This window comes from Falco rusticolus, chromosome Z, assembly GCF_015220075.1.
Source record: "Falco rusticolus isolate bFalRus1 chromosome Z, bFalRus1.pri, whole genome shotgun sequence".
NCBI lineage: Eukaryota > Metazoa > Chordata > Aves > Falconiformes > Falconidae > Falco > Falco rusticolus.
This window is the reverse complement of record NC_051210.1, coordinates 83,388,598-83,414,646: the sequence shown is the minus strand read 5'-3', so window position 1 is coordinate 83,414,646 and position 26,049 is coordinate 83,388,598. Positions and strand designations below refer to the sequence as shown.

General features: G+C 49.0%; 1 protein-coding gene across 12 annotated transcripts in view; it reads left to right on the top strand.

Moving 5' to 3' along the window:
• The window catches only part of TCF4 (transcription factor 4), a 170,158-nt gene that overhangs the window by 117,048 nt on the left and 27,061 nt on the right, over nucleotides 1–26,049 (top strand). For 7 of the 12 annotated variants that reach the window (XM_037373674.1, XM_037373676.1, XM_037373673.1 and 4 more), the window contains 7 exons: nucleotides 3,822–3,927; nucleotides 5,971–6,104; nucleotides 9,408–9,540; nucleotides 18,862–18,929; nucleotides 20,194–20,272; nucleotides 22,817–22,893; nucleotides 25,157–25,360. In XM_037373674.1, coding sequence (XP_037229571.1) covers nucleotides 3,822–3,927; nucleotides 5,971–6,104; nucleotides 9,408–9,540; nucleotides 18,862–18,929; nucleotides 20,194–20,272; nucleotides 22,817–22,893; nucleotides 25,157–25,360 — 801 coding nt within the window. The remainder of the gene's footprint in view (nucleotides 1–3,821; nucleotides 3,928–5,970; nucleotides 6,105–9,407; nucleotides 9,541–18,861; nucleotides 18,930–20,193; nucleotides 20,273–22,816; nucleotides 22,894–25,156; nucleotides 25,361–26,049) is intronic. The other 5 variants (XM_037373684.1, XM_037373675.1, XM_037373682.1 and 2 more) reach the window with 2 other exon arrangements.

The following is a 26,049-nucleotide window of genomic DNA, read 5'->3' as shown; positions in this document are numbered from 1 at the left end:
AAGAATAAATCAAGTATCCTGTCTTTAGTGAGGAAGAGTTACACCCAGTTACATGACACTTTGTAAGCTGGCATTTATTTTGGCTGGTTTTCCCATCATTTCATGACTGCCAGCCTCCGTCTGCCCTCCCCTGCTCCGACTGATGCTTTGCTTTCCTTTGCTTCCCTCCTTGACCTCCGAGCTGACCAGCCCTGTACCAAAGCCTTCAGGCAGGGTCTTCATACAGCGTTTGTCCCAGGCTGAACTGCCGCCCTGCCCCGCCGCGTCTCCCGTTGCTGACGGGTTGGGAGGTGGGTTGGAGCTGCTGGCAGGTGGGAGCCGAGGGCAGGGACCTGCCCCTCCATGGGCATCCCCAGCCCCACGGCACGCTTCTGCTGCCACCGTGGTTTTCTGTAAGTTCATTGAAGTGCTGATTGTGCCCATCAGGGTTATTCCTGAAGAGCGTTCCTATGGAGCCCCGGCGCAGGGGCAGTTGTGGCTCAGGCACCCGCCGCGGAGACTCTGACCCCACAGCTTTACGGTTCAGTTTGACAACAAGCAGTGAAGCAAAGCAAACTCAAATTAGGGAACAAGTCAGCAAGAGGTGTAAAGTACATACTTGCTTTCTTTACAGTGCATATGGGGAGCTGTCAGAGCTGGGTAACTCATGCTGTGCAGGTACTGCAGAAGGCTGAGGTGCAAAGCCAAATTTCCATCGGGGGGGGGGCCTCTCCCAGGGTGATTTTGGTGGAGCCAGAGGCATGTCTGAAAGCCGCTAGGCTGGATGGCTGCGGCACTGCCGGGAGGACCAGGCATGGGTTGAGGTGGATGTGTGTCATGGTGAGCGGGAGGGCTGGGCTGTGTGGGGAGAGGGGGGTGAGCTGGGACCGTCCCTGCACTGGGGCAGGGGAGGTAGAGGTGGCGGTCACTCCTGAAACAGCAGGAGTGAGTGCAGTGGACACAGGAGGGGTTTTCTTTGTCTCCTTCCAGGCCAGGGCCACCTCGTTTTTCCCAGAGCCGTTCTTACAACATGGTCGTTGGGATGCTGCTGGCGGCATTGCCTCACCGACGAGGTCACCTGTGGGGTGTCCGCCTGTCCTTTGGGAAACCTCCCTGGCAGCCAGGGCACACTGTGGGCTGCCTGAGCAGAAGGGACGAGAGCTACGAGCTCGCTGGGTAATGGGAGGGCAAGGGGACACCCCCCCTGAACACCCCTCCCAGCCCTTCCTGGGGTCCCTCCGTGCTCCACGGGCACAGCCCAGAGGGAAGAAGCGCAGTGGGTGCAGCCAGCACGCTGCCATTGGTGTCCTGGCTGCTTTCCGACCTGTGTGCTTACTGCCTTGCTGGGCACCGCCTGTGTTCAAGCACCTTTTTTGCCCCCTGACATGTCCATCTGATCTTTTCAGGGTTAAATCTGGTGTTCCGTTATCTTTTCTGAAAACCTCTGCAGTTTCTGCAGGGCTGTTCACTGGGCGCTGCAGGACCTGTGTGAAGCATTTCTGAAGGCAATGCAGGAGCAGCGGTGGGAGGGGGTGTTGGGGGGAGGCACCCCCGTACCCTCCTGCTGACCAGGGCGCGGAGCTTTGGGCTGACTGAAGCTCTTCTTCATCCTGACTCTCAGGATTTTCAACAAGCCACTTACCTGTGTTCCTGACATCCCCTCCCTTAGCTGAACAACAGCACTCATCCTGAGAATGTGCAAAGGGGCTGAGATCAAGAGGGACTTTGCCCCTGGCCACAGGTTGAAGCCATCACTAATGTCCCATGCCAGCTCGCTTTCTGCATCACTCAGCATCCTGAAGGGAGAGCTGATCTGAAGACGGCGATGCCAGAGGTGCTAGTATTAGTGACACTTTGGGCTGCAGCTGGTGCTGGGCCTGACTGATGTGTGCAGGGACTGATCCTGGGGTGGTGGACCCCCCAGTCCCTCTCTGTCATGGCGGAGGCTGGGATGTGGTGCCTGGCGAGAGCACGTGGCAGCCCTGCTCCAAAATGACAGCCTGGTACCCAAGGGCTGGGTGCCCCTGCCTGGCCAGGGCCAGCCCTGCCCACCCTCCTGCAGGCAGGCAGCCAGCAGGGTTTTGGCAGTTACTTGTAGGTATTTAAATCATATTTTCTTTAATAATTACATTTGTAATTTTATCCAGTGAAGTGCTGACACGCGAGTAGAATGTTGACAGTGGCAGCAATCGCAGCGATCACATCCCGCCTGGTGTCCGGTGCTTGGTGGCGCAGGCTGGTGGCTCGGCAATGGGTTTGGTCAGTAGGCAGGGGGCTGCATTGCCTTTTAGTAAAAATGGTAAAATCCTGTCGGAAGAGTCCTCAGGGTTTCCTGGGGCTTGCCCTGGGCTGCTGCTGCACCACAGGCAGCAGGGCATTCCTCCTCCTGGGCGCCCAGCACCCCAAACCTGTGTTGGTCTTGACTATATTCGCGAGACTTTTGCTTTGGTTGGTGACGTTGGGCTTGTCCCAGGCCCCGAGCTGCTGCTGGGGCGAGCACCGTCAGGCTCACAGAGCCAGAGGGGCTGCTGTGCCCCTCGGGGATGTGATGCCGGGCTGCCCAGCCCCATCCCACCGCCCTGCTCCTGGTTGGGGCTCTGGGAGCCCCGTGGCATGGGGGCAGTTGCTGTGCAGCCCCTCGGCCTTTTGATCGCTGCTTTTTTGGGTGGGTTTTTATTTTTTAACACAAGAAGCTCTTTGCTCCCCCTGCCCTGGTGGGGGGATGCCGGTGGAGGAGCCGGGCGCCCTTCCCAGCCCCGCCGGCGGCCATGCTTGGATTTCTCTTCCCTTTCGCTGTGACCTGCAAACGTCGGAGCAGGCGCTCTGCCAATTTTGTGTTCTGCTGCCTGCTTCAAAATGGAGGCAGGAAGGTATCCATTTTCATCAAGGAGATGACAGTGCTTCAGTCTTCCTGACCATCTGGAGAGAGGCACCTCCAGCACAGAAACAAAGCGGAGGAATATAGAGAGAATATAGGCAGAGGGAATGAATTAGGTTGTAAATAATAAATTGCACTTACCAGCCCGGACTGGGTTGTTGGGGCCTTTTTTGGTTTTGTTTTGGTTTTAAATGCCGTCCTGGTTGGAGTAAACTAAAGCAAGAAATAGAATCGGTATTTTCTAAAGGCAGGTTGCAGGAGGCTCTGGTGTATCAGTAAACAGATATAAGTAAATGAGTGTTTTGGCACACGGGCTAAGTTTATTGCACAGACAAATACACTAAGTCCTAAGAAAGGAGGAGTTTTTTCCCTGATGTGCACACACGCTGCGTTGGTGGTCTTGTGTAGATCCAGGTTTTTAATAGTCCCTTCAAGCTTCTCTGGAAAGAACTTGATCCATGGGAATTTAATATCCCAAGACAGGTTTGTAATTTTCTGTGTTCTTGATAATGCTGGTTTTCTAAATTATTTTTTATTATTATTTTATTAGTTTGGGAAATAATGTTTTTTACTTCCTTACAGTGCTTTCAATTTTGGTCCTAAGTGGGTAAAGTCTGTACGCTTTCATATGAGAAAACCAGCATTGTTTCAAGTTCTTGTTTGTTTTAAGCTCCGTAATGCTCTAGGAAGAACATATGTGCATCTGTTTGTTCGTTTTATTTACAGAAATACATAGTTTAACAAATATCTTGCACATATCCTTGTTTAAAGCTGGAAAATGTCAGGCTGGAGTTTCTTTTGAAGCTTAGAATTTATTTTCCAGTCACACATGTACTGAGGGTTTTGTGTTCTGAGAGAAGAATTATGTGGTGTTGTGAACGGATTTATACTGAGCAAGGTAAAAACTCAATATTTCTTTCCTGCTTCCTGCTAAAGGCATACTAAATTAGTCTTTTTTCCTTAGGTTTATGCCCCGTCAGCAAGCACTGCCGACTACAATAGGGATTCACCAGGTTATCCATCCTCAAAACCAGCAGCCAGCACTTTTCCTAGCTCCTTCTTCATGCAAGGTAAGACGCTGCTTTCAAAAGGCAATCTGTTTTGCATACATTTTCGGTGTTTGTATTTTAGTTTATATGTAGTCGAGGCACGCTGGATTATCGTCTTGTGGTCTGTAACATTACCATTAAAATGAAGACCTGTCCGTCTTTGTCTGACCATTATGCCTCTGAACATCTTGTTTTGATCCTGCAGTGAAGCAGCATAATGAATAACTTGCCAGCCTCTTATCATCCGAGGTTCTTGAAGCATTTTCCTCCAGCATGTGTGTGCGCATATATATTATGCGTATACTAGATCCACACGAATTTGGGCATGTACTTTGTGCACTGTTGTTTTATGCTAATGAGAAAGATGTTATCTTAGGTCAAGTATATGGTGCTACAAGTGTGTCTGTTCACCTGCATGTGGAATTAGAGCAGCCCATGTAAAATGAAACCCTTCCCCTTGTTTGAGGATGGGGTCATAGTTTTCACGTCCTCACTGCCACCATGTTGTATTTCTTGTGGTGGTTATGTGCAAGTACAAAGAAATTTGGTACAGCTTAGTAAATAAAATTCTTAGAGTTTGGAGAGACCTACACGCAACTAGGGTACTCATCTTTTGCCACGTTTAGGGCAAAAAAAGGAGCTTTAAAACACTTCTACATATACTCTGCTTTAGGCTAAGCAAAGAGCAAGTAGATCTGTTTAATTCAGCAGAACTGCTTGGCCAAAGTATTTGCAGGGCAAGGGATTGGATTTTATTCCATATACAGATACATACTTTCCATTTCCCACCCTTGGGAAACAAGAAAGAAAAGCAGAACACACCACTTTTGTGTCCCCACCACCTGAGGGTCATGGGCGCTGCTCAGCATCCCTGGGGCTGGCTCAGCTCCCCATCGCAGGGCGATGGGACCAGCTTCTGCCGAGCAGTGGGAGGTGTGGGCCAGGGCTGGAAAGAAAACGGTGCTCTTGACTTAAAACACGAATAAATACTGCCCCAGGAGCAACCTGCTATGAAACTCCTCTGGAGTTACAAAGCTGGGGATTAATAGGCTTCTAATGATATCAAATGTTTACCCTTTGTAGTGCTTAGCCATTCTGCGGTTCTAAATGTTATTTTCTGGCAGATTCATATTGAAGACATAAATCTGAGTTAAATGACTGTTCAAACAGCCATGGGAAGGTGATGCTAGAAGTGCTGCTGCCACCAGGGTGTTTGAAGTGTATAACAAGGCAGGGCTGTAGGGGAGGCATAATATTTATTAGAGCAACTCCTGTAGTTTGAAAAAGCCGACAACTTTTCCATCCCATGTGCCTGTCTTTCATGTCTGCTGATCATTATGGAAAAGTTATAGGTTTTTTTTTCTTTTTTTTTTTTCGGGGTGGGGGTGGGGGTTGTTGTTTTGTTTGTTTGGGGTTTTTTTGTTAACACATTGGCATTCTTCCAGTAGAAAATGCATTTCACTGCATTATTATAATTCCCTTTCAGCATGTCTAGTTCAACCACCCGGTTTACTTGATACAGGTTGGGGAGCCCTCTTCGCCCCCTTGGGTGCGCCCTGTACCTGGGCAGTGAGCTGGGCTGCAGGATGGGTGCTGGCCTTAGGGGGCTTAAAAGGATAAACCATACAAGTGTTGCTACTGTGTATTTTAAACAAATAAACAAAAAGCAACAATGAAACAACTCTGAAAACTTTCTGGAGGTGAAATATGTGAAGTGGAGATTTTACAGGATCCCTCCCCAGGTGGAGGCTTCCCCAAGGCTGGTGATACGTCCTCGCTCCGTAGGCTGCAGGGGGTTTCATTTCAGCCTTCAGACTTTTGTCCCTGTTGAAGTTTGTTATAATTGAGTTTATGGTACCAGAGCAGGAATAAAGCAGCAGGAAACTTTCAAGCCCAGGTGGTGTGACTGCAGTGAAGCATTGCAGGATGACACGAGCGGTCACCGTTGCTCAGTTCAGCATCATTTGTACTGGTGCTGAAGCCCCGTAGCCCCGTTAGGATGGAGCTTGCAGAGGCACGCGGCCGTGGCTCTGGCACCAGTGGGGTTCCCCTCCTCTCTTGCAGATGGCCATCACAGCAGTGACCCGTGGAGCTCCTCCAGCGGGATGAACCAGCCCGGCTACGGGGGCATGCTGGGCAACTCTTCTCACATCCCCCAGTCCAGCAGCTACTGCAGTCTGCACCCACACGACCGCTTGGTAAGGCACGGGGAGGGGGGAGGGGGGGGGCATGTGGCATGGGCATGTCTTGGAGTTGTGCTGCTGAACTGTTCTCCACGCACCGCTACAGTGTTCCCGACTCCGCAAAAACGAGTGTGAGGCAGCTTAGAAAACCTTCAAGATTTTATTTAGGTTCTGCTGAGGGAAGGAAACCCGTAAACTGCAGGGTGGCCTGGGGGGGGGGGATGCTCTGGGGAGCGCAGTGGAGGGGTGGGTGCTGGCTGGGTGCTGGCACGGCTTCACCCTGCCTGCGGCACCAGCACGTGTCACTGCCGGGGTGCAGAGCCCCCCTGGTGCAGCGGGGTGGGGGGGAGGAGATGCAGGCAGCTCCTGCGTCGCAAGCGGCGGCTGAGGCCGTGTTGGTGCACTCTGCTCCCTTCGTGGCCGCTGCTGACACCTGCGCTTTCCAGTGTCCGTGATTTATGGCAGTCGGCGTGTCCTGTGCTGGGCCAGGTTTATAGATAACTATCTAGCATCGATTTGCTGCTTTAAAAAAGGGAGAATTTTTTTATTTTCTCTGGTACATCCTGCTCCCTAGCAGGAGGAAGCTGCTGGGACCGATCCCATATATTGTATTGGAATAAGATAAAATTTGAATTAAATCTGATCTGAGTATGGTTTAAGGGATATTCTCCTAGTATCATGGCTGAACTGATGATGTAGAGATAATGTGGGGTTCCATCAATTTGCTTTTTGGTTGGCTTTTGGTTTTAAGCAAGCAGTAAAGAAATTAACAGCCAGCCAGAGCAAAGTCATATTTCTCAAAATGTGTGGAACACTGTAAGCAGAAAAGCTTTTCTACTCTGTACCTCTGCTTTTCATTCTTGGAGGCTGTTGAGAAGGACAAGTAATGAGGAGTACTGGGTTTAAGGGAGGAAGGAGTCCGTTGCTGTAAAGTCAGCAGAAGCATCGTTCAGGGAATAAGAATTAAACTTTACTCTTGCAAACTGAAAATCAATTTGCAAAACAAATCTTTAAAGTCTTACATTTAACGAGGTTAGCACGCTGCTATGGAAAATTAATAGGAAGTCAAAAGCAAAAGAAATTGCCCCAAAACCTGCTTAATCATGTCCTTATAAAAGGCATAATTAAGGCACTAAGCAAACTTAGCATAGCTCTGAAGTGACAGGCTTTAAAACCCAATTTCATCTCATTTGTTACCTGCATGGGTACTCATCCATTGGAATTAGGTGGCTTCTTATGGTGGCAGCTGAGGGTAGAGGTAAGACAGCAGAGTGCCGTCATGGGGCAAGGCGGCGAACATTTTGGCATTTTTTACCTCACTTCTGAATTTTCTTGGGCTTGTCACCTGTAGGGTGTTTATGAAGAACTTAAATATTTATATGATGCCAAATGGGTAGGGATGTTCCACCAAAACTCGACAAAATGTTTTTCTATGCAGGTATTATTATATTTGCCCTAAATTTCAGAGATAGCGAGAACCACCGATACTAGTCCAGGCTGTAGCTGCTCAGTGCCGTCGGTGCTCGTACTAATCATTTATGTATGGCTGGACTGGCAGAGCCTTCTGTATTTTGGGTAACACTGGGACAGAAGGGAGGCAGTGATACTTCTAAATATTCTCTGCATAATTTCTGCTGGAGCATCAATGAGAGGTCAGCTTGTGATTTCACTTCGGTTCCCTGCAAATGTCCTTAACTGCTCACTGACCTGTAGAGAAAAATGCATATAGCAAAAGAAAGAAAGAAAAACTGTTGCTTATTATTTTTGCTTTCTCAGGCATATCATAGATAGATGCATTGGAAAAAAAGATGTAGATATATAATAGACAGATCAATAGATAGAGATAGAGAGATAAATAAATAGATGCACTGAATACAGAGAGCAGTTCTGCACTAAGCTATATTCAGATCTCATGTTTTTCCTAAAATGTTTGGCAAAAGCCACTGAAAAGTGAGAGAAGCCGAAACCAGCCTTTTGGTACATGTCCCAGACCAGCCGTTTCGCAGGGCAGATGGATGGAGTCACTGGTGTTCAGGCCACTGGCCTCAGCAATCATTGTTTGCTCATTTCTCCATCACACGAGAAATCCTGTTCAGCTGCGCCGTTTTGGCTGGTTGGGTTTGGGACCCAAGTCCTGGAGTGGTTTATGATGTGTCAAAGCCTGAAAACGTTACTCAGACCTCAGTCAGAGTTGATGGTCATTTTTCCATGGGTAAGAAAAAGAAGTTTGGGCTATGTTGTTTACATTCTTTGAGATAACTTCACAGTATTTGGTTACTTGGCACTTCATGACAAGAAATCCTGTAAAAGTAATTGAATAGTCCAAATGAAGGGAAGGATGTTCTCAGCTCGCTTACTCTGAACGACCTAGGGAGGCAGAGGGCATGGAGATGATCCTTCAACACTTCAGTGCCTTGATCCTGGGCCAGGTGCTGCCACGTGTCTCCAGCTACCCGTGTTTCTAAGGAGGCTTTGTGTCAGAGTCTCCAAAACCTAGAGGTCTTCTGCAGGACCTTTTCTCTGCTGGGGGCAATGCCGTGGTGGAGATGAAAGCTGAGCATGTTCTATTCTAAGACCTGTCTGCACACAATGTCTTATGCGCCGATGAATAAAAGACTATTCAAGAGTGACAAACAGCACTAATATAAGCCGGGTTTGTAGTAATGCAAGTTCAGCAAAACATTTGACCACAGCAATGTTGGGTCACAATAATAAAGGTTGGATCCAGCCATAGAGCTACCAAGGTCTTCTGTGTGCTGCCCAGATGCTTGTCGCACACTGGTTTGGAGAGCTTGATCCAGCAGGTTTTCAGTCGTCTGTCGCACAGAGGCACCGCAGTGGGAGGGAAAAGTGATCCAGCTGCCTACCTGGGGGGCCAGGGTGGTTTCTTATGGCACATTTGGTGATACCAGCTATGCACATCTTGTAGTCAGATTTCATGTCAAAAGCAGTGTGGGGTTTCTGCCACTTCCCTCGGAAGGCTGCTCCTCTAGCCAGTTGTCCCTGTCAGACAGTTGGCTTGGTACATCACCAAACTTTTCTTTCTTCTCTTTGCATCCCTATGGTAGCATCATCAGTTATGAGCTGTCCACTGGGGATACTTATCCATATCAGATAGGTGCATGCTGTGTCTCCTCCAGAACGTGTTGAGTTGGGGTAGAAAAATATATTCCCTGCCTAGTCTTAGGGCAGCATTCTGCTTTTCTCAGTTGCGTGTGATACCCCAGCACTTGGGACTGGGACAATGTAAGCAGCATGCTGCCTTCTGTGGTCTCAACGGTTAAAATACTATCTTTTTTTTATTCTTTTTTGCCACAGAGCTACCCATCACACTCCTCAGCAGACATCAATTCCAGTCTTCCTCCGATGTCCACCTTCCACCGCAGTGGCACAAATCATTACAGTGCGTCTTCTTGCACGCCCCCTGCCAACGGGACGGACAGTATCATGGGTGAGTTGAGGTTGGGCGCTGCGGCTGCTGCCAGAGGCTCTCCCTTTCCCTCCTATCTCCCCTCGCATCTGCTCCAGCGCGCTGGGCTAGCACCAAAGAGCTGAATCAAGGTGAAGAGTTCTTTGATGGTGTACGCCAGGTATACTTCTTCGATCAGTCTCAGTGCAGGGAGATAGCAAGGATTTCATGGCAATAAGTACATCATAGTTGACCTTCACCTCCTTTGCTCATGCATTTTACTGCTGCTGCTTCTTTTTGTGAATGAGATACGTCATTACAGCCAAGCACTTTGCTTCAGGGTCTGTATGGAAGGCAGTGCACCAGCTCAGTGCCTGATCCCAATGGTTTTGAAGTTTGATTTTATCGTCTTTAGTGACTTGATCGCCTGCAGTGCCACGTGAGGTGATACTTCTGTATCACGACATTCCTCCCCTTCAGTTCTTTGCAAGGTTTCCACGTGGTGTGGGGGAAGCAGCGACGGCGGCATGTCCCTGTGAGGGAGAGAGCCGCCTCTGACATTGCCGAGAGTGGCTCTGTAAATCAAGAGCATACCTCTGTATACTTAAATATTTGGCCAATACCGGTTCATACTTAAACACAGGAAATAAAAAAATATTGCTTTGCCTCTATCTCAAAGAGCAAATAAAGCTAATTAAATAATTGGTAAATAGGGAACACATCGCTGGACACATGTTTCACATTACACACATGATTCTGTATTGGATGACTGCAAGCAGGACTAATGCAGTAAGAATGGAGGGTGGGTTCAAACATTAACACATGGGCATCATATTTTTCAAGGTCTCCGAACAAAGAAGAAACTAAATACAGTCTCTTCTTAATTTGTCACTGTCTGAGAAAAATGTACCCCATGTCAGGATAGCATTTCTGTGCTCAATCTTGCCATTCCATTGAGAGTTCTTCCTTTACAATGTACTGCTGCTTCTGTGTGCGTGACACGTGAAAATCACTCTCTTTTCTCCCTCAAAAGAAGTCTAATAAAGTCCAGTTTAATTCAGCCATCTTTCCACCCCTTGCACAGAAGCCTTACAGAAACATTTAGGGGTGCAGAGTCTTCCAGAGGGATGTAAACAGGTAGGAGTCTGAATGCAACCTCCTGCCCCTGCGCTTCGAGGAGACACCCAGAAAAGTGCCTAAATTTCCCATGTAAAAATGTGTCCAGATTTTCGTCTGGCTTTGTCTGCTGAAAAACCCAATCTGTGAATCAGAAGACCAACAATTCAAAGACGCAGATTTTTTTAGCAGCTGTAAATATTCAACAAGCCGTACTGCTGGGCTGTGTCTGAACAGAGGGCTGCAAAAGTATTTCTTGTGTCTGAGTGCAAGTCCTGTTCTCCTCCTAAGCCAGTGAACCTCCCCTGAAGGCTGGGCACACGCTCTCCTTCCCCGATCTCCCTGGGGAAGCCGTCTGAGCCAGCCCAGCTGGGAGCCGATGTGCCCCCATCCCAGTCCCCGGGTGAGAGGACAAGGAACGTGGTGGCGTAGCCCTGCTGGGACAGACCCCAGCGACGGTCGTGCAGCTTGGAAAGAGAGCAGGGAGAAAATCCTTCCAAGGGACGATAGGATGGCATTGGCGGTCGTTAATTTTATGCTAAGCATTGCCTTTTTATTTTCAAGGTCTGAAGCAGTGCGATGTTTAAGCAACCAGTTACTGAGATTGAGCGCCTTTAGCATACGCTGTACGAGTCTACCATATCCATCTGATGCACGTATTAATCCCACTTGCTGCTTTCACTTCTAATGACATGTTGTTTGTATGACATTATGCACTGTGACATGCAGCTTTTCCAGGAGAAACATTATGTGCGTTTCCCCTTGAGGCACTGGTTTCACAGTAATTTTATTACCAGAGCAGTCACATAATACTGCACTGTATATTTTACAAGAATGTTAAGCTTCCAGTTACAGGAGGGTCGCGCAGCATAAGAAGAATATGACTTTTATCCAGCAATGTCACTTCCTCATAATTTGGGAAGATCATCAGCTGTGAATACCGAGATGGTGCAAGTTTTTCCGCTCTTTGTAACAGAGAAACATAATTTCCAGTCTGCTGTTTCAGAAAGCGCTATGCCATCAGAACAGCGTGAGTTTGTACTAGAATTTAAACTATAAAAAGCCTGGCTGAAATTCTCTAATAGAAGGCTCCAGCCTATCAGTTACACTAGATGCTTTGCTAGATACAATTATACTTGCTGAGATACCGATTCCTGGAAGTTTATTCAATAATCTAAGATTTACAATCAGGATCCCACCAGAAGGATGTGAAAAGGCTGTACTTCATCATTCTGTCCCTTCGCTTTCCAGTGCAGAATTGTTCTTTGCAGAAACATGCTGAGAAAGTTTTAGGAGATGAACTGTAACAATAAACACGCCCTTCAACAGACTTAGAATCAATCCATCAAAAGGTCTTTCGTGATGCCTTCAGTACATTAATAGTCTTGTGAGCCGGGGAAGAGCTCACAAGCAAAAGCGACAGCTTTGGCGGTGGTTTAAGGTCCTGGTTTACAATCCCCTTCCCAAGTTACCTTAGTCTTCTGCATCACGCCCAAGTTAGCCGATGCTTTGTGTTGGTGGAGCCCCACCTGCTCACCAAGGAAGCCAGCGTTCAGGCTCACGTGTGCCCAGCTGTGTTCTCTAATACGAAGAACATTTAGACCAGTGCCCTGGTTTCAGCCAGGATGGGGTTAACCCACAGCAGCCAGTTTGAGGAGATAAAGACTGGCCTTGGTAGATCAGAAATGCCTTGCTGCTTCAGGCGGGCATCATCTAGCTTAGCATTCCGTGGCAATGTGTGATCCCAGGCATCTCTGCAGCTCCTGCCCTTCATGCTGCCCCAGCAGTCAGGGCTGTCGTGTCGGTGGGGCTGCGGGGGACATCCCTGCCTGCTTCCTCAGGGACCTGTTCATGGACCTGCTGTCCGTGCTGTCATCGAATCCCCTTGGAAGCGGCTGAAGCTGGCTGCTGGTGCTGGCTGTGCACGTGCTGCCTGCGCTGGGTAGATGAACTTCTCTTACCTGTTTTAATTTGTTTTCCGCCTGAGTGTTGCCTTGCTCTTGCCTCAAACCCGTGTCCACCATCAACTAATGAATTGAAGCCTTTCTTCCAGTCCAGATTTGGCTGCTCCATCCCAAAAGCCTAGTTAAAGCCCAGTGCAGAACTCTCATGCATAACCTGTGCCCTTCCAGGTCTGGAGGACGTTCATAGTGTTCCTCACACCGGGTCGTTTGGTGTTTTGCATAAGAACTCGAAAGCATCTGTCCTTCATGTCCTGATGAACCAAACGCTCATCCATGCAGGGGTCCTGTCTCCAGCAGAGACTGGAGGGATTTCCGTGGGAGGAATCTAAGAACAGAGCAAGCATATATGGTACTTTCCCAGTCGTTCCAGTGCTGGGTGCGGCGCTGAGTATTTACGCAGCTTGAGTTTCTTCTTTGTGAAGTGACCCAGCCTTTCCTGGCAGCTTGGCCTGGCACAGTGACCTTGTGCACTCGGGAATGGTGCTCCTCCTCTTTCCTTCTGACTCTGCTCCTTCAAGACCCGCTGTCATCCTCCCAGCTCCTCATGTTGCCACAAGCAGCAGATGGGAGCCTTTCTGCCCTGGTGTTTGGGTTGACGTAGCCTGCATCATGCCCTGTTGTGGCAGTCCCTTTTCCAAGCTGGAGAATTCACATTGAGTCTGTCCTCTAAAGGAACCGCCCTCTGTTTTTTCTGACTTCGCTTCTCTTCTGTAGACCTTGAAGCTCTTTCTTGATGGACTTACCAGATCTTTACTCTGTATCCAAAATACAGGTGTGTTGTGAATTCACAGAGGGACATAACTCGAGGGGAACCTGCCTTCGCAGGGGGTCAGACCAGATGACCTCCAGAGGTTCCTTCCCACCGCAGCCGTTCTGTGAGAACAGGCTTCGGGGTTGTCTCTGCTTTTTGCCCAGTGTTGCTCCTTGGGGGCAGCAAGGGGCTGGTTCTCCTGCTTTACCATCAGCTCAGGTTGTCAGCTGATGGCACGCTGTAGCTCTAGGTTTCCTCCTCTTCCTGGGCTGGTTATTAGGTAACGAGAGCCTGCTGGTGTGTATTGATGGCATTCTTTCACCCCATGGTGGTTGCCTGGTGTTTTTCACGTATGTATGGCATTTATTGCCCAGCATGTTAGTGTTACAGGAGCTGCTCTTTACGCATAACATTTGAGTTTATTATTGTGAAGCAGGGTCTTGCCAAACATCACAGCCTTGGCGTGTGCCATGTCTTCTTCCAGGCCATGCAGGAATATGTTGAACAGTACAGATCTGCACAACTGGGAATTTTCTGGTAATACTCCTCCCTTATAAAGCTAACTCCTATTTCCTGCTCTTGTAGTCTCTTGTCTCAATCATCTGCCAGAATATCCTCAGCTCCCTGTTATCTGAAGACAGTTTAGTTTCTTTAAGAGCCTTTGTGAGGTGGCTTTGTTGAAAGCTGAGAGTACAAATCTGTTACATTTTCTGGATCTCCTGCATCGGTGTGCTCATCACGTTTTCAGAAGAATTCAGATTTGCAAGATGTGCCTTCCCCCCACAAAAGCCATGTTGGTTGGGCAGTGTGGTGGGTTTATCCGTGTGTGTTTTGCTCTTTGTTCTTTCTCCTAGTAGAGAAGTCAGGTTTGCAATCCGGTGGCTCCTTGAATTTGCAGAAGGTGGTTTTCAGTGTTGGTTTTTAATATTTTCTGCCTTGTTTACTTCAGCACTAGGTTGGTCTAAGCAGTCGGTTTTACACTGCGGTTAGAAGTTAGGCTCTTTTGTGTTTGAGTTTCTTGAGAGCTCTTAGAAACGTCATTTGGCTCTTCTTTATTCTTCATTTTATTGATTTATTTTAAAGCCTTTACATTGATGCTTCAGTTGGAGCCAATTTTTCTGACTAATCCCTTGTAAAATATCATCTGTCCCACGGCAAGGCAATGAAAAGAATCTGTTTAGCATTTCTGCTGTTACCCTTTTTTTTCCTTGAATTCTGCTGTTGCATCTTGGTTGTTTGCAGACCCCACCAACTCTCCGTCGTTGTCCTGATTTCTAATGGGCTTGAAAAAGCTTTTACAATTAACTTTGAAGCCATTAACAATTGCTCTTGGAAAGTACTTTTTTGGTCTTACACATAACTTGCATTGCGTACTTGCCCAGGATCCCCCCTCTTGCATGACCCTTGCACAACACCTTATGGTTTTCTTCCAAAAGCTGAAGGGAAGCCGAAGAGCCCTTGATGGATGTGGTGACAGCCTTTTACTGAGGTAGGAGCGGTATCTGTTCTGCATCCTACATTCTGTGGAGAGGAAAACCACCTGAGGATCAGTTTTACGCAGAGGTGACAGAGCAAGGCGGACCCTGCTGTAGTGACCCTGCACTTATTTCTGAGTTTGTTGAGCCGGGTTTGGCGCACCCTTGCAGGTTACCTTGTGAATGCCTCTGCTGGGAAGATGGATAGAGCTGCTGGGGAAGCACCGTCCATGGTTTTCATCAGATTACTCTTCGGTGCATGGTGACAAACCTGATGCCAACTGGGCTGGGCTGCAATCCTTCTTCCCACGACTCTTCCCCAGCAGCCGCTCACACGCGGGGCGCGGGGTCTGCACGGACGTGCTGTGAGTGTCTGCATCTGTCTTCGTAATGCATGCCCCAGCCTAGTCCAAACACACTTTCTTGCTTTTTATATACATTTTCTTCCATTCGGGGTGCTGTTCTGGACAACAGCAGTGCTTGTCTGAGCTCAGGTAAATACCCCGATGGTTTAAACCGGGCAGCTGTAGTGCAGACTGAAGCTGTCAGCTAAGCCTGGCCCTGCCCAGCCTTTGGGGCATCAGCGGCCGTATTTAAATAAAAGTGATGGACCAGCAACTGTGCGATATTAATAGAAACAGTTGATTATATTCCATAGCCATTTCCTATGTAAAGCAGCACTGTACATTACCTTTCTCTATAGAGGTACCCTGGGTTGTTTTTTCCTATGAGGTCTGGTTCTTACTTCTGCAGTGCCTGCTCCCGGGGTAACGTTAGTGTTCCCCCCTCGCTCCCGAAGTCTTTGCGCTCTTGCAGCAGGCACTCCTTGCTGTGTTTCTTCTTAAGGCACTGTTTCTTTGTTCTTCCTTCAAATAAAGGGTTTTCTCTAGTCATCTCCAGATTTCCATCATGTCCCTTACATTACCAAACTGACAGCTACAGCAAGTAATAGTCCACGTGGTTAGTGATGTAAGAAAGAAAGACAAGACATTAAAAAACCCAGCTGTGTGTAAGTAATCCCAGCTATTCCTGTGACATGAACACTTTCCGAAGATCTCTGTCTACTTATGTTTATCTTGGTCTTCCACGCAGAAGGAGCCGTGGTTCCCTTCCTTTGCCCCCTTTGTCCACTGCCCCAAGAACCCAAAGCACCCAGGGTGCACTCCCCGCTCTTCTGGCCGTTCCTCGGGCTCTCGCAGCCTGCAGCTCAGAGCTGTCCCACCTGGGCTTGCATCTGGGGCTCGTGTTCAGTAGCCACCAGTGGAGGATGTTCTTCTGCATGAATTTGTCCAGTTCCTTTAAAAATCTGTTTATATGGTTGGCCTTTGCATACCTTAAAGCAACAAGCTTCCCCATCTGACTGGACGCTACTTCAAAAGACCAGCTTTTTTTTGTTTGTTTCAGTCTTTAAATGGGGAGAGCAACAAATAACAATATGAGCTCACCTTCCCCGTGTTACAAACCTCTACCATATTGCTTTCGAAGCATCCCCTTCTCAGTGAAGCTCCTTCTTCTCTGCCTAAGGGAACTTTGCACACTGCTGCCCATCCCTGCAGCTCTCTCCCTGTATGTTTTCCAAGCCTACTGCAGTAATTTGTCTTCAAAGTCTTTCAGGAGAAGTTTAATATTGGGTCTATCTGAAGAATTCCTTTGTTCTTAGCAGTAACTGATGTAAGCCATGGCGCGGCTCGGCGCTGTCAGGTTTCGGAGAGCACGTGGAGCAAGACCGTGGTCCCTGCGTTCGCTCCTGCCGCAGGACCGGAGCAGCTCATCTCATCAGGAGAAACCAGCCTTCAGACAAACAAATGCAGGGCTTGATTTTAGAATAATGCAGTTAGAGTCACTTAGAAAAAGGAGAAAACAATGCATGATTTACATTTAGATTCACAGTTCACTTTAGAGTGAAGTAACTGAATTTCTGGACACCTGCCTGGTATTATTCAAGTCGCAAACTGTTAGATTGTGATTTACAACATTAAATTACCCTGATCAGTTGTATCTCTAGCTGACACCGCCTGTTCTATCTGTCTTCATGTTTTTTCTGTGTCTTTATACATCTTGATGCCTAATTTCAAACTGAGCTGAGATCACAAATAAGCTGCCATTGGCAGATGAGCACATTTTCAAATATGCAGTAAGAAAAGTAAAAGTTTAACTAAAAGAAAAAGGGGAGAAAAAGAAGTCGGCAAAGACGTGCTCGCAGACCACACGGCACTTATTTGTCCAGCAGCATCTGGCATGCACGTAGACCCCGAGGCCTTTCCAAAGGAGGATGCTGAACCATCTGAGTTACGCAGTCCAGTTCAGTGTAAAGATGCCGCATTTCTTAAATCGGATAGCAGGCACATTGTGTGTGAGAAATAAAAGGAAAATGACGTTCTGTGCCATTTCTTAAAAGTTTCTGAACTAGACCTTGCAGAAGCTGCTATGAAAATGTAGGGTTTGGGGGGGGGGGGGGGGGCGGTGGTCAGTACCCCATACCTCTGACAGCAGAGACAGGGTACCTGCTGAGTGAGGTCGGCTGGGCTGGAAGGGGCAAGGGGTGGAGGCTAGGGATGAGGCAGTAGATGAGAGAAATGCATTCGGGGGGAAGATCAGAGGAGGTGGAGCAGCAAGGTTGCTCTGGAGGGGGACGGCAGGGCATCCCCTGGACCACAGCTTTCCCAGCTGCTGCTGTGGAGCTGCGACGTCTGCGGGCAGATCAGCTCATCTGCTTTGAGTGCTGGGCCAGCTGCTTTCGGTTATTAACGTCTGTAGTTCCACCAACAGCCACAATCGGAGAGCTGTAAAACGGATCCAACCCTGCTCCTTCCTATGCCCTGTGTATTTAACTGAGTAACGCTGGGGCGAAACTTGTAGGAGGCTTTTTAATATTACTTTTGAATGACCAAAAAAAAGTGCCTGCGCTTGCACTTTGTGGTACAACTGTGAGCAGTTTGGTCCTGGAGTCCTTTTCCTGGGGGATGCCCCTGGCTCGAAGCAGGGCTGGGTTTGCTCCTGAAGTCCTCTGGGCACAGGATCCACGGCCTCGTGGTGCCGAGGGGCTTGAGGGAGAGACAAGGAGACTGAAGCCCTTCACACCCTGCTGCGTACGGGATCCTCTCCTGCATCAGCCCTCGTGTCCCAGACATCAATCCAGGCTTTCAGGGTTGGTTACCAATGGCTTATTTCTCATTTTCTGGCCACCTGGCTTAGGCTCCTGGGAGGTGAAAGCAGAAGCGTTGGTCGTGGGCAGCAGCCAGGCAGAGCTGCACTTTCCATTTCTAAATGGCCCATATAGATGATGAAACTGGTGGGGTGCTCCATCCGTAGTTTTCTTCCATTTCTCCTGTAGTGGAGAAGTTTCCAACCTGTCACTTGAGCATGAGAAACTGGTGGCCTGCTACACCATGATTTTTCTTGCCCTAAATTCCTTATGTAAAAGGTGCAATCCCATCACCTAAGAGATGGTGAAAAATCAGTTCATGAAACACTTACGGGGTGTTCAAGTGAAGTCTGCAGGAACACTTGGGAAAAGTCCCTATGGAACTTAATAATGTCTGTAAAACACACCTTGAGAAGTATACAGAGGACCATCTGTATTCACAGAGTGAATGAGGAGACAACAAAATAGTGGGTAGCTACTTATTGACAGCGCTTTGGCCTTGCCTTGCCAGGGGGGCTAGGGCTGCCCGGAGCGGGGAGCAGGGGAGGTGAGCCCTTCCCAACCCCAGCTGTGCCTTGCTGGGCGCTCACATGTTTTCCGTACCTTTGAGCATCTTCTACTGGTAGAAGCCTGTAAAACCCACTTTTTTTTAGTGTGTTTTAGATAGCCAAGTACTATCAAATATACCATGTATTTTTTAAAAAAAACCAGCATGTCAAGTATATATTTGACTTCCAAAAATGGAGCGAGAATGTGTTTGATATCTACCTTAGCAAACAAACTAATGGTAATTAAAGAGTGATTTTAATGTAATTAGCATTAAAATGCAGTTAAATGAAGAGTGAGTGGACCAGGAATAGAAATCGATGGTGTCTTACTGTCTGTTTTTACATCGAGTCTTTTGTTTTTCAGCAAACAGAGGAAGTGGGGCAGCAGGCAGCTCGCAGACTGGTGATGCGCTGGGGAAAGCACTTGCCTCTGTAAGGAAATATTTACTTTGGAATACACGTTTACCGTTTTGAAAGTGTGAACTTTAATCAGAATTGGACGCCTGGAGTTTACGAAGATGAACAGCAAACGGGAGAGATCTAGTCTCAGAGGTCACCCGTGTGGACGAGATATTGAACAATCAGTGCCAAATGGTGTTTCAAAAGATGGAGACTTAATTGTAGGGTAGAAGAGAAATGATGAGAGGGGAAGCCTGGTCACACTGCCTGGGTGCCAAGGCGCTGTGTCTGTCAGTCTGGCACACACTGCAGCTCCGAGGGTGAGGGAGGTCTGAGCAGAACCCAGCGGCAGGATGACCTCTGCATTACCGAGCCATCTGCCGACAGGATTCCATTTGAATTTGCCTCTCCATTTTCTATTTTTCATGGCACTTTCCACCTATTCAGTTCCCGTGGTTGCTGTTAAAGCCAGAAGTTACCACCTCTTACCCAGCTGGCTGGGGTACGGCACCTTTCCAGCATCAAAGCGGGAGGCAACAGTGCCATGCCCCAGCTATTGCTGTGGTACCAGTTGGCACAGGCTGGCTTTTAATAAGGACCACTATAGTTATTTTCTGGGCAGAGTGGGTTCCATTGAGTTCTCATGAGAGTTAATTTTTTTTTGCATATTCTTCGATGCTTCATTGAAAAAGACGAAAAGTCAGACTCTAGTTTGCCTGAAAGAACCGATACAGTACAGAATCCACTTTCAAGTGGTGCCCTGACAAATGGCACGGGTGCTGAGCGGGGACACCGCGGGCAGTGGCACTCTCGCCCAGGCACGGGGCACGCGGGGGCTTTCTCGCCAGAGCAGCGGACGAGTAGTTGGAGTTGGCTGCTGCGGATTACTTGCTGTGCCAGGGTTTAACGTGTTCCGCTCCCTTTGCTTTCTTTTGGCCGTTAAGGGATTTCAGCATAACGAAAAAGCAATTTTCAGGCGTGCATTAAGGCCTTGTTGAATGACTGTCATTCGTAAAGTAGTCTATGCAATGAAAATGTGTATATCTATCGTAGCAGATCCATGTGCCAATCAGCAACCATCGCTTAATTGGCTAGTGTCTGTTCCCATCAAAAGGGGTCTGTTGTCTAGCTTCCTGCATCTAATACAGTTTTGTCTTTATAAAAATTTAATATTTGAATAAGAGGCTTTTTAACCTGTCCTGCTTTCATTTAAATGAACTGAATGCATAAGAATTCCATATTTCTTTCTGCATCAGTTTGTGATGGCTTTAGATTAATTCTGTATCATCTTTTAAAGATCTATTCTCCAGATCACACCAACAACAGCTTTTCATCAAATCCTTCAACTCCTGTTGGTTCTCCCCCTTCTCTCTCAGGTATTGTTGTTACAATTCTATTTTACTGAACGTTTCAACCTATTTTTTGGTAGGAGATGCCTAAATGAGCTCCTACGGTACTGGGTGTGAGATGCGCATCCAGCCGGCAGCACCAGGCAGTTCCCGTATTGCTGGGCAAGCACGCGCAGGTGGCTGGTGGCCCCCCGGAGAGGAGCAGAGAGGTGGCCCACACGCTGTATTGCCAGCGCAGAAAGAAGGTCCTTGCAGCTCTCAGGTGGATGCATTTACAGAAAAGCAGTGGGTTTATGCATCCTTACACACTCGGGGTCTTGCGGCAGATGGTTTCTGCCCTGCGCAGAGTGCGTCCCCATACCGTGGCCGTGCCCCCGTGCAGGGACACCCAAGCCCTCATGGCAGGGTGGCCACACCAGGGACATCTCCTTGTATGTTCCCCCCATCCCCTCCCGGGGCTGAAGCAAACACCTGTTTGATCTATAAATTGTGCCTGGGGACAAACTGAGCCCCTGCAGATCCGGCTGATTCATTTTACACTTTGTTGACAATAATTGCATATTTTAACTAAACCCACTTTACTACTAAAAGCTTAAACTGAAAAGAACCAGAGGCCCAGGGTAGTTCTCATGAGCATCAGGTGCTTTAAACGTTTACCTGAATATATGCAGATTTCTTAAGCCCTGCAAGGTTTCAGCTAGGGGGTTGGGCTTCTCCTGTGCAGTGCCTTGGGGGGGGCCTCCAGGCTTCCCACCCCCTCTTTGAGACAAGGTCACAAGTAAGCAAAGACCCCACGCTCCTCTTTCTGCACGAGCCCTGGATCCTGTTAACCTTGCCGGGAATCCTGAAGGGCAGCCAAGGCGGCCGTGTTTCTTCTCCGTGGGGCACAAGGAGCGGGACAGAGATGGAAGATGCTCCTGAGCTCCTGGTTCCTTATGGCAGTGCCCCAGGCTCGAGACCTTGTAGCAGCTCTGCAGCCATGAGAGCCTTGGGAAGGAGGGCTGGGGAGAAGCTGGTGTGAGACCTACCAGGGCAGGATGAGGGCCAGGGGGGCACCACGCCCCCCTCCATCCCACTTGGCTGCGATGAAGGAGCACCTCCTGGCGGGGTGGCATCCAGCCGACAACCGTCCCCATGCAGCCGCCCCTAGCAGGCAATGGAGGGACCACCTTGTCCTGCCATAGCTTGGGGAGGGGTCTCACACCTCAGAAAATAACTTTTTGCCCTTACTTAGCCTGGAGTCGCCCCTGAGATGTAGCACCCCCAGCACCACGCGTTCCTCCTTCCCGATGGAAGGGGCCGAGGCAAAGAGGAAGATCCCATGCTAGGTGGGGCTGTGTTGTTTTCTGCAGGCTCTACTGGGTAAATAGGGAGAACCAAGTGTCAAAATAAATAAAAATAAGGGGTATAAGTGCATTTCAATAAGAGCTGAAAGTGTTTAGCATGCAAAACGCTTTCCCTCAAGGACATCAAGGGCTAGTTAAAAATTATTTCCAAAGTAAAGATTGCTGTTCATTGCTCCATTCGTGCTGCAGCAAAACTTCAGCTAAAAGCTCCATGGGGACCAGAAAAGGGAAGATTTAAGTTTTAATTAGAACTGACATAATTTTGACACTCAAGAAAAAAAAATCTTAACTGTGAGAACCTAAAAAAAAATTTGCCATGAGTTCCACCCTGGCCTGTCTCCATCCAAGCAAATGCCACTCAACGTAGACGTTAAGATTAAAATTCTAATATTTCCATCTCAAATTTTTAACCCTGTTTTATGAGATCATTCAGAAGATCACCCCTTCCAAAGAGCATTATAAATTGTCCAAGCATTTTACTATATATATATATGAAAGCTGTTGGGAAAACACTTGAAAAAACCTTTTTTTCCCCTATGTTTGCTTTGCCTCTTTCACGAGGGCAAATTTTTCCTTAGAAAACGCTGCTGGAGCCCAGGAGCACTTTTCTTCCCGCAGCAGCAGGAACAGATTTAGAGCAGCGGATACAAAGCAGGCAGCGTTCAGTCAGCCCTTTGGCGGTCTTACTGGGCCAAACCAAATAATCTGCCTGAAGAGAGCGCCAACCTTATCAGCGTCTACGTGAATGTTGTGTGCAGTGCTTTTACTGACTGCTTTTTTTTTAAGATTTTGTAAATTTGAGGGTGGGATGACATCATCGGTGGCACTGAGTGCGTCTCAAAGCCAGGCTCGGAGGACGGGCTGGGCTGGCCTTGGCTGGCGTAGGGGTCCAGCCGCCCTGCAGCCCCCTGCGGCTGTGGCGCTTCTCCTTCCAGCACTGAGACATTTCCTTCTCCCGGAGCCTCTCGCAGCTCCAGCTGCCGAATGAATGCAGCCCTGTATGCGGAGGAGCAGCCTGGGGGAACGTTGTGGCCTGCATCTATGTGCTTTGCTGCAAAATACCTTTTTTTTTTTTTTTCATCCGTGTGTATTTTGGAAGTTCTCCATATGTCTGCTCTATAGTCTATCTGGAATACGGCATTTACATGTCTACAAAACTGTCCAAAAAGTTTGAAAGACATTTTTGTTTGCATAGTTCTAATGGTAATTCCAATTTTACTATTAGCAGGCACAGCTGTTTGGTCTAGAAATGGAGGTCAAGCGTCATCATCTCCCAATTATGAAGGTCCCTTACACTCTTTGGTATGTTTTGATTAGTGACCTCCTCTGCCTCAGTATTTTACTTGCTGTTCTTTCCATTTCTCATCCATTCTTCTCACACAGGTTTTCATTTTGTTAGTGACCACTACGCCCTCGGACTTGATTTTACCACCTCTAAACTCGTATCCTGGGTGCCCCGTACTCGAGATACGTGATGTGGTTTGAGATGCTGCTGGCCAGGGTCTCCTGTTTCACAGGGGACGTGGTGTTGAAATCTACTGAAAAGGGGAATGAGGACCACAGAAAGAGGGGAGGGGGAGCAGGCAGATGGAGAAGATGGGAGTAGGAAGCCGTGGCGGCTGTTGCGCAGGACAGAGCATCCGTCAGTCCCGTGGAGCGAGGGAGGGAGCGTGGCCGATGCGGCAGGGATGGCTGGAGTCCTCTCCCTGGGAAAAGCCAGCTGGCTCAACTTGGCAAGCCAAGTTCATCCTAAATCGCGTGGCAGAGAGGGCTACAGGGATGTCAGTAGGATTTGTTCCTTTTCCTAATGGAAGGATGAAGTCCGAGTTGGAGCTGGCCAAAAGCACGTTAGGACAGAGAAGAACTGTAGAGCCCCATGTCCTCTGTCTCACTCTTCTCGGTTGGCTGCTGGTCTCCGGAGGGAATGTAGGGGCTTTCACCAATCGGTGTGAAGTGCCTGATGTATTGTTGGGTGTCAAATAAAACAGCGCTAGAGCCTAAACGTTTCCTTAAAATAAAAGCGATGGGATAATTCCCAAGAGCACAGCATTGAACCCCCCTAGTATGGGGCAATGCAGCAGACCCGTTGACTCCGTTAGAAGTTTGCCAGAGTCAGGAATTAGTAGGGACTACTTTTTTTGCCCTTATACAGAATTCCTTCTCATGATGGACCACGATATTTTCTAGGCTGTCTGTCTTCTGCAGGTTTTTGAGTTCTTTTGGTTTTTGGAGAGCAGTGGGTTGGTTAAGAGATTTGATGAAGAGATCCATAAGCTATGGCTAATTATTTTTACAGCTGGGGTTCCCCAGTGCTTGGGGACTGTCCTGTTGAGCTTCCCCCTTTTGTATTTTATTAATGAGCAAAGACTCCAGGTGCCCTGGTCTGCATGTGGCTTGTGCTGGGGACAGCCAAGGACAGTGGTGGAGCTTGGGGGAAGCAGAACAGGGGTGTGGGGGGCGGTTTCTGCGGACAGCGGGTTGTTCCCAGAGCATGGCATGGAGCATCCTGACGCAGGCACGGGTCCCTCTTTCATGGAGCAGCCAGTGCAACAGGCAAGCTGAAGCCTCGAGTTTGCATTCCCTGCAGCCCATTGCTTCTCATCCTCGCCCTGCCAGCAGCACACCTCGGGGGCAGGTTTTTGGCTTAGGAGCCAGGTATCGGGAGCCAGGAGCTGGGGGGAGCAGTGGTGAGGGTTCTTGATGGCTCTCCCCAGGGCTGTGGGTGGGCTGGCTCTTGGGATGGTTGGAGAAGTGGGGGGCACATGGATGTAGGAACCCCAATGGTATTGCAGCCTGGGGGGGGGGGGGGGGGGGGCGGGGAGCAGTTTGGAGCAGCCCTGCACCCCTGGCCCCTTGGGACTGCCCCAGCTGCTAGTCCTTGCTGAATTGCTCATCAGCCATAAGGTGCACAGGTAGGGAGGAGTGTTTATTGCTGCTTTTGCCAGTGAGAAAAGTGATTGCAGGATGCATACCTGTAGGGAAGAAATTTAGCAGCAAGGGACTGTAGGACCTGGTAGTTTCTCTTTCTGTCTTTGTGTGTGATCCTGGGATTAGATGGGGGGAGGAAAATCCTGGTCAGAGATTGATTACAATTACAGGTATATTTGTTTTCTTTACTTCTACTCTTTTTTTTATTTTTTTATTATTATTTTTTTTTCAAGTATCACTAAAACTTTTCAAAGACATAGAGGGCAACATATGTACTGTAATGATTATGTTCATGAGGAATCATTGAACCTGTTTTGCCCATGAAAATCAAAGCTGTACTCGTGTTAACCATGCTCTCTCCTTCCCCACAACGCTACTCTAAACATTGCCCTAGGGAAACAAAACCACTCCTTTCAGGGGAAAAAAAAAAAAAAGGCAAAAAAAAAGCCAAAACCAACCAACCAAAAAAAAAACACCCCAAAAAAACGCCAGGGGGTTGAGAAGGAAGGACTGGCTGTGTCAGTGACCGTGCCCCAGCGCGTCCCATGCACACCAGCAGCAGCGCCTCGTCCCCGGCGCTGGGCAGCCCTGCGCGCCTGCTGATGCTCTTCCCGCTTTGTTTCTCGCACACAAACAGCAAAGCCGGATCGAGGACCGCCTGGAAAGACTGGACGATGCCATCCACGTGCTGCGCAACCACGCGGTAGGGCCTGCCACCGCCATGCCGGGGGGCCACGCCGACATGCACGGCTTGATAGGGCCGTCGCACAACGGAGCCATGGCCGGTCTGGGCTCCGGCTATGGCACTGGGCTGCTCTCCACCAACCGGCACTCGCTCATGGTAAGCCACGGGACTCGCTGGCAGCTCTGGAACTCCCTGATGGCCAGGGCTTGGGGAGGGCGAAGGGTGGGTGGTTGGGTGTGGGGGTCTGCGAGGGTCGTCAGCTTCTCAGAGGTGTGGTGCACCAGCGCGTGTCGGTGGAGGGCACAGTGCTGCCTTGCCTTGGTGCAGTGCGTGCATGCATGCTGATGACAGTGAGTGCCCCCGGGGGTGTTTGTCCCCACAGTGCCCTCAGCCCGGCTGGCACAGCTGCTGTCCCTGGCACCCAGCTGCTGGGCTCAGTGCCCACCTCGTCAGCCATCCTCACTAACGTGGCTGACATTGGCTGAGGGCATGGGTGCGTCGAGAAGTCACTGACATGCACCTTGGGGCCAGGGGCCTGGGGGGCAGCAGCCCCATGGCAGTGGGGCAGGAGCATGCAGTGGGAGCAGCCCCACAGCTGCAGCACGGGCGTACACCAGCAGGATGAGGTTGGGCTCCCTGTGCTTCCAAGGTGGTTCATGTGGCTGCACCGCCCAGTTTACCCTTCTCACAGCTGTTGGACAGCGGTGCAGGACTGGGTGGGTGTGCACGTGCACATGCACGGCTGGGGCATGAGGGAGTCGAAATCCTTGGGGTCATTTATGCTTTTGCTTCCAGGGCAGGTGAACATAAATTCACTGCCCCTCCCCAGGTCCCCGTTTCCAAAA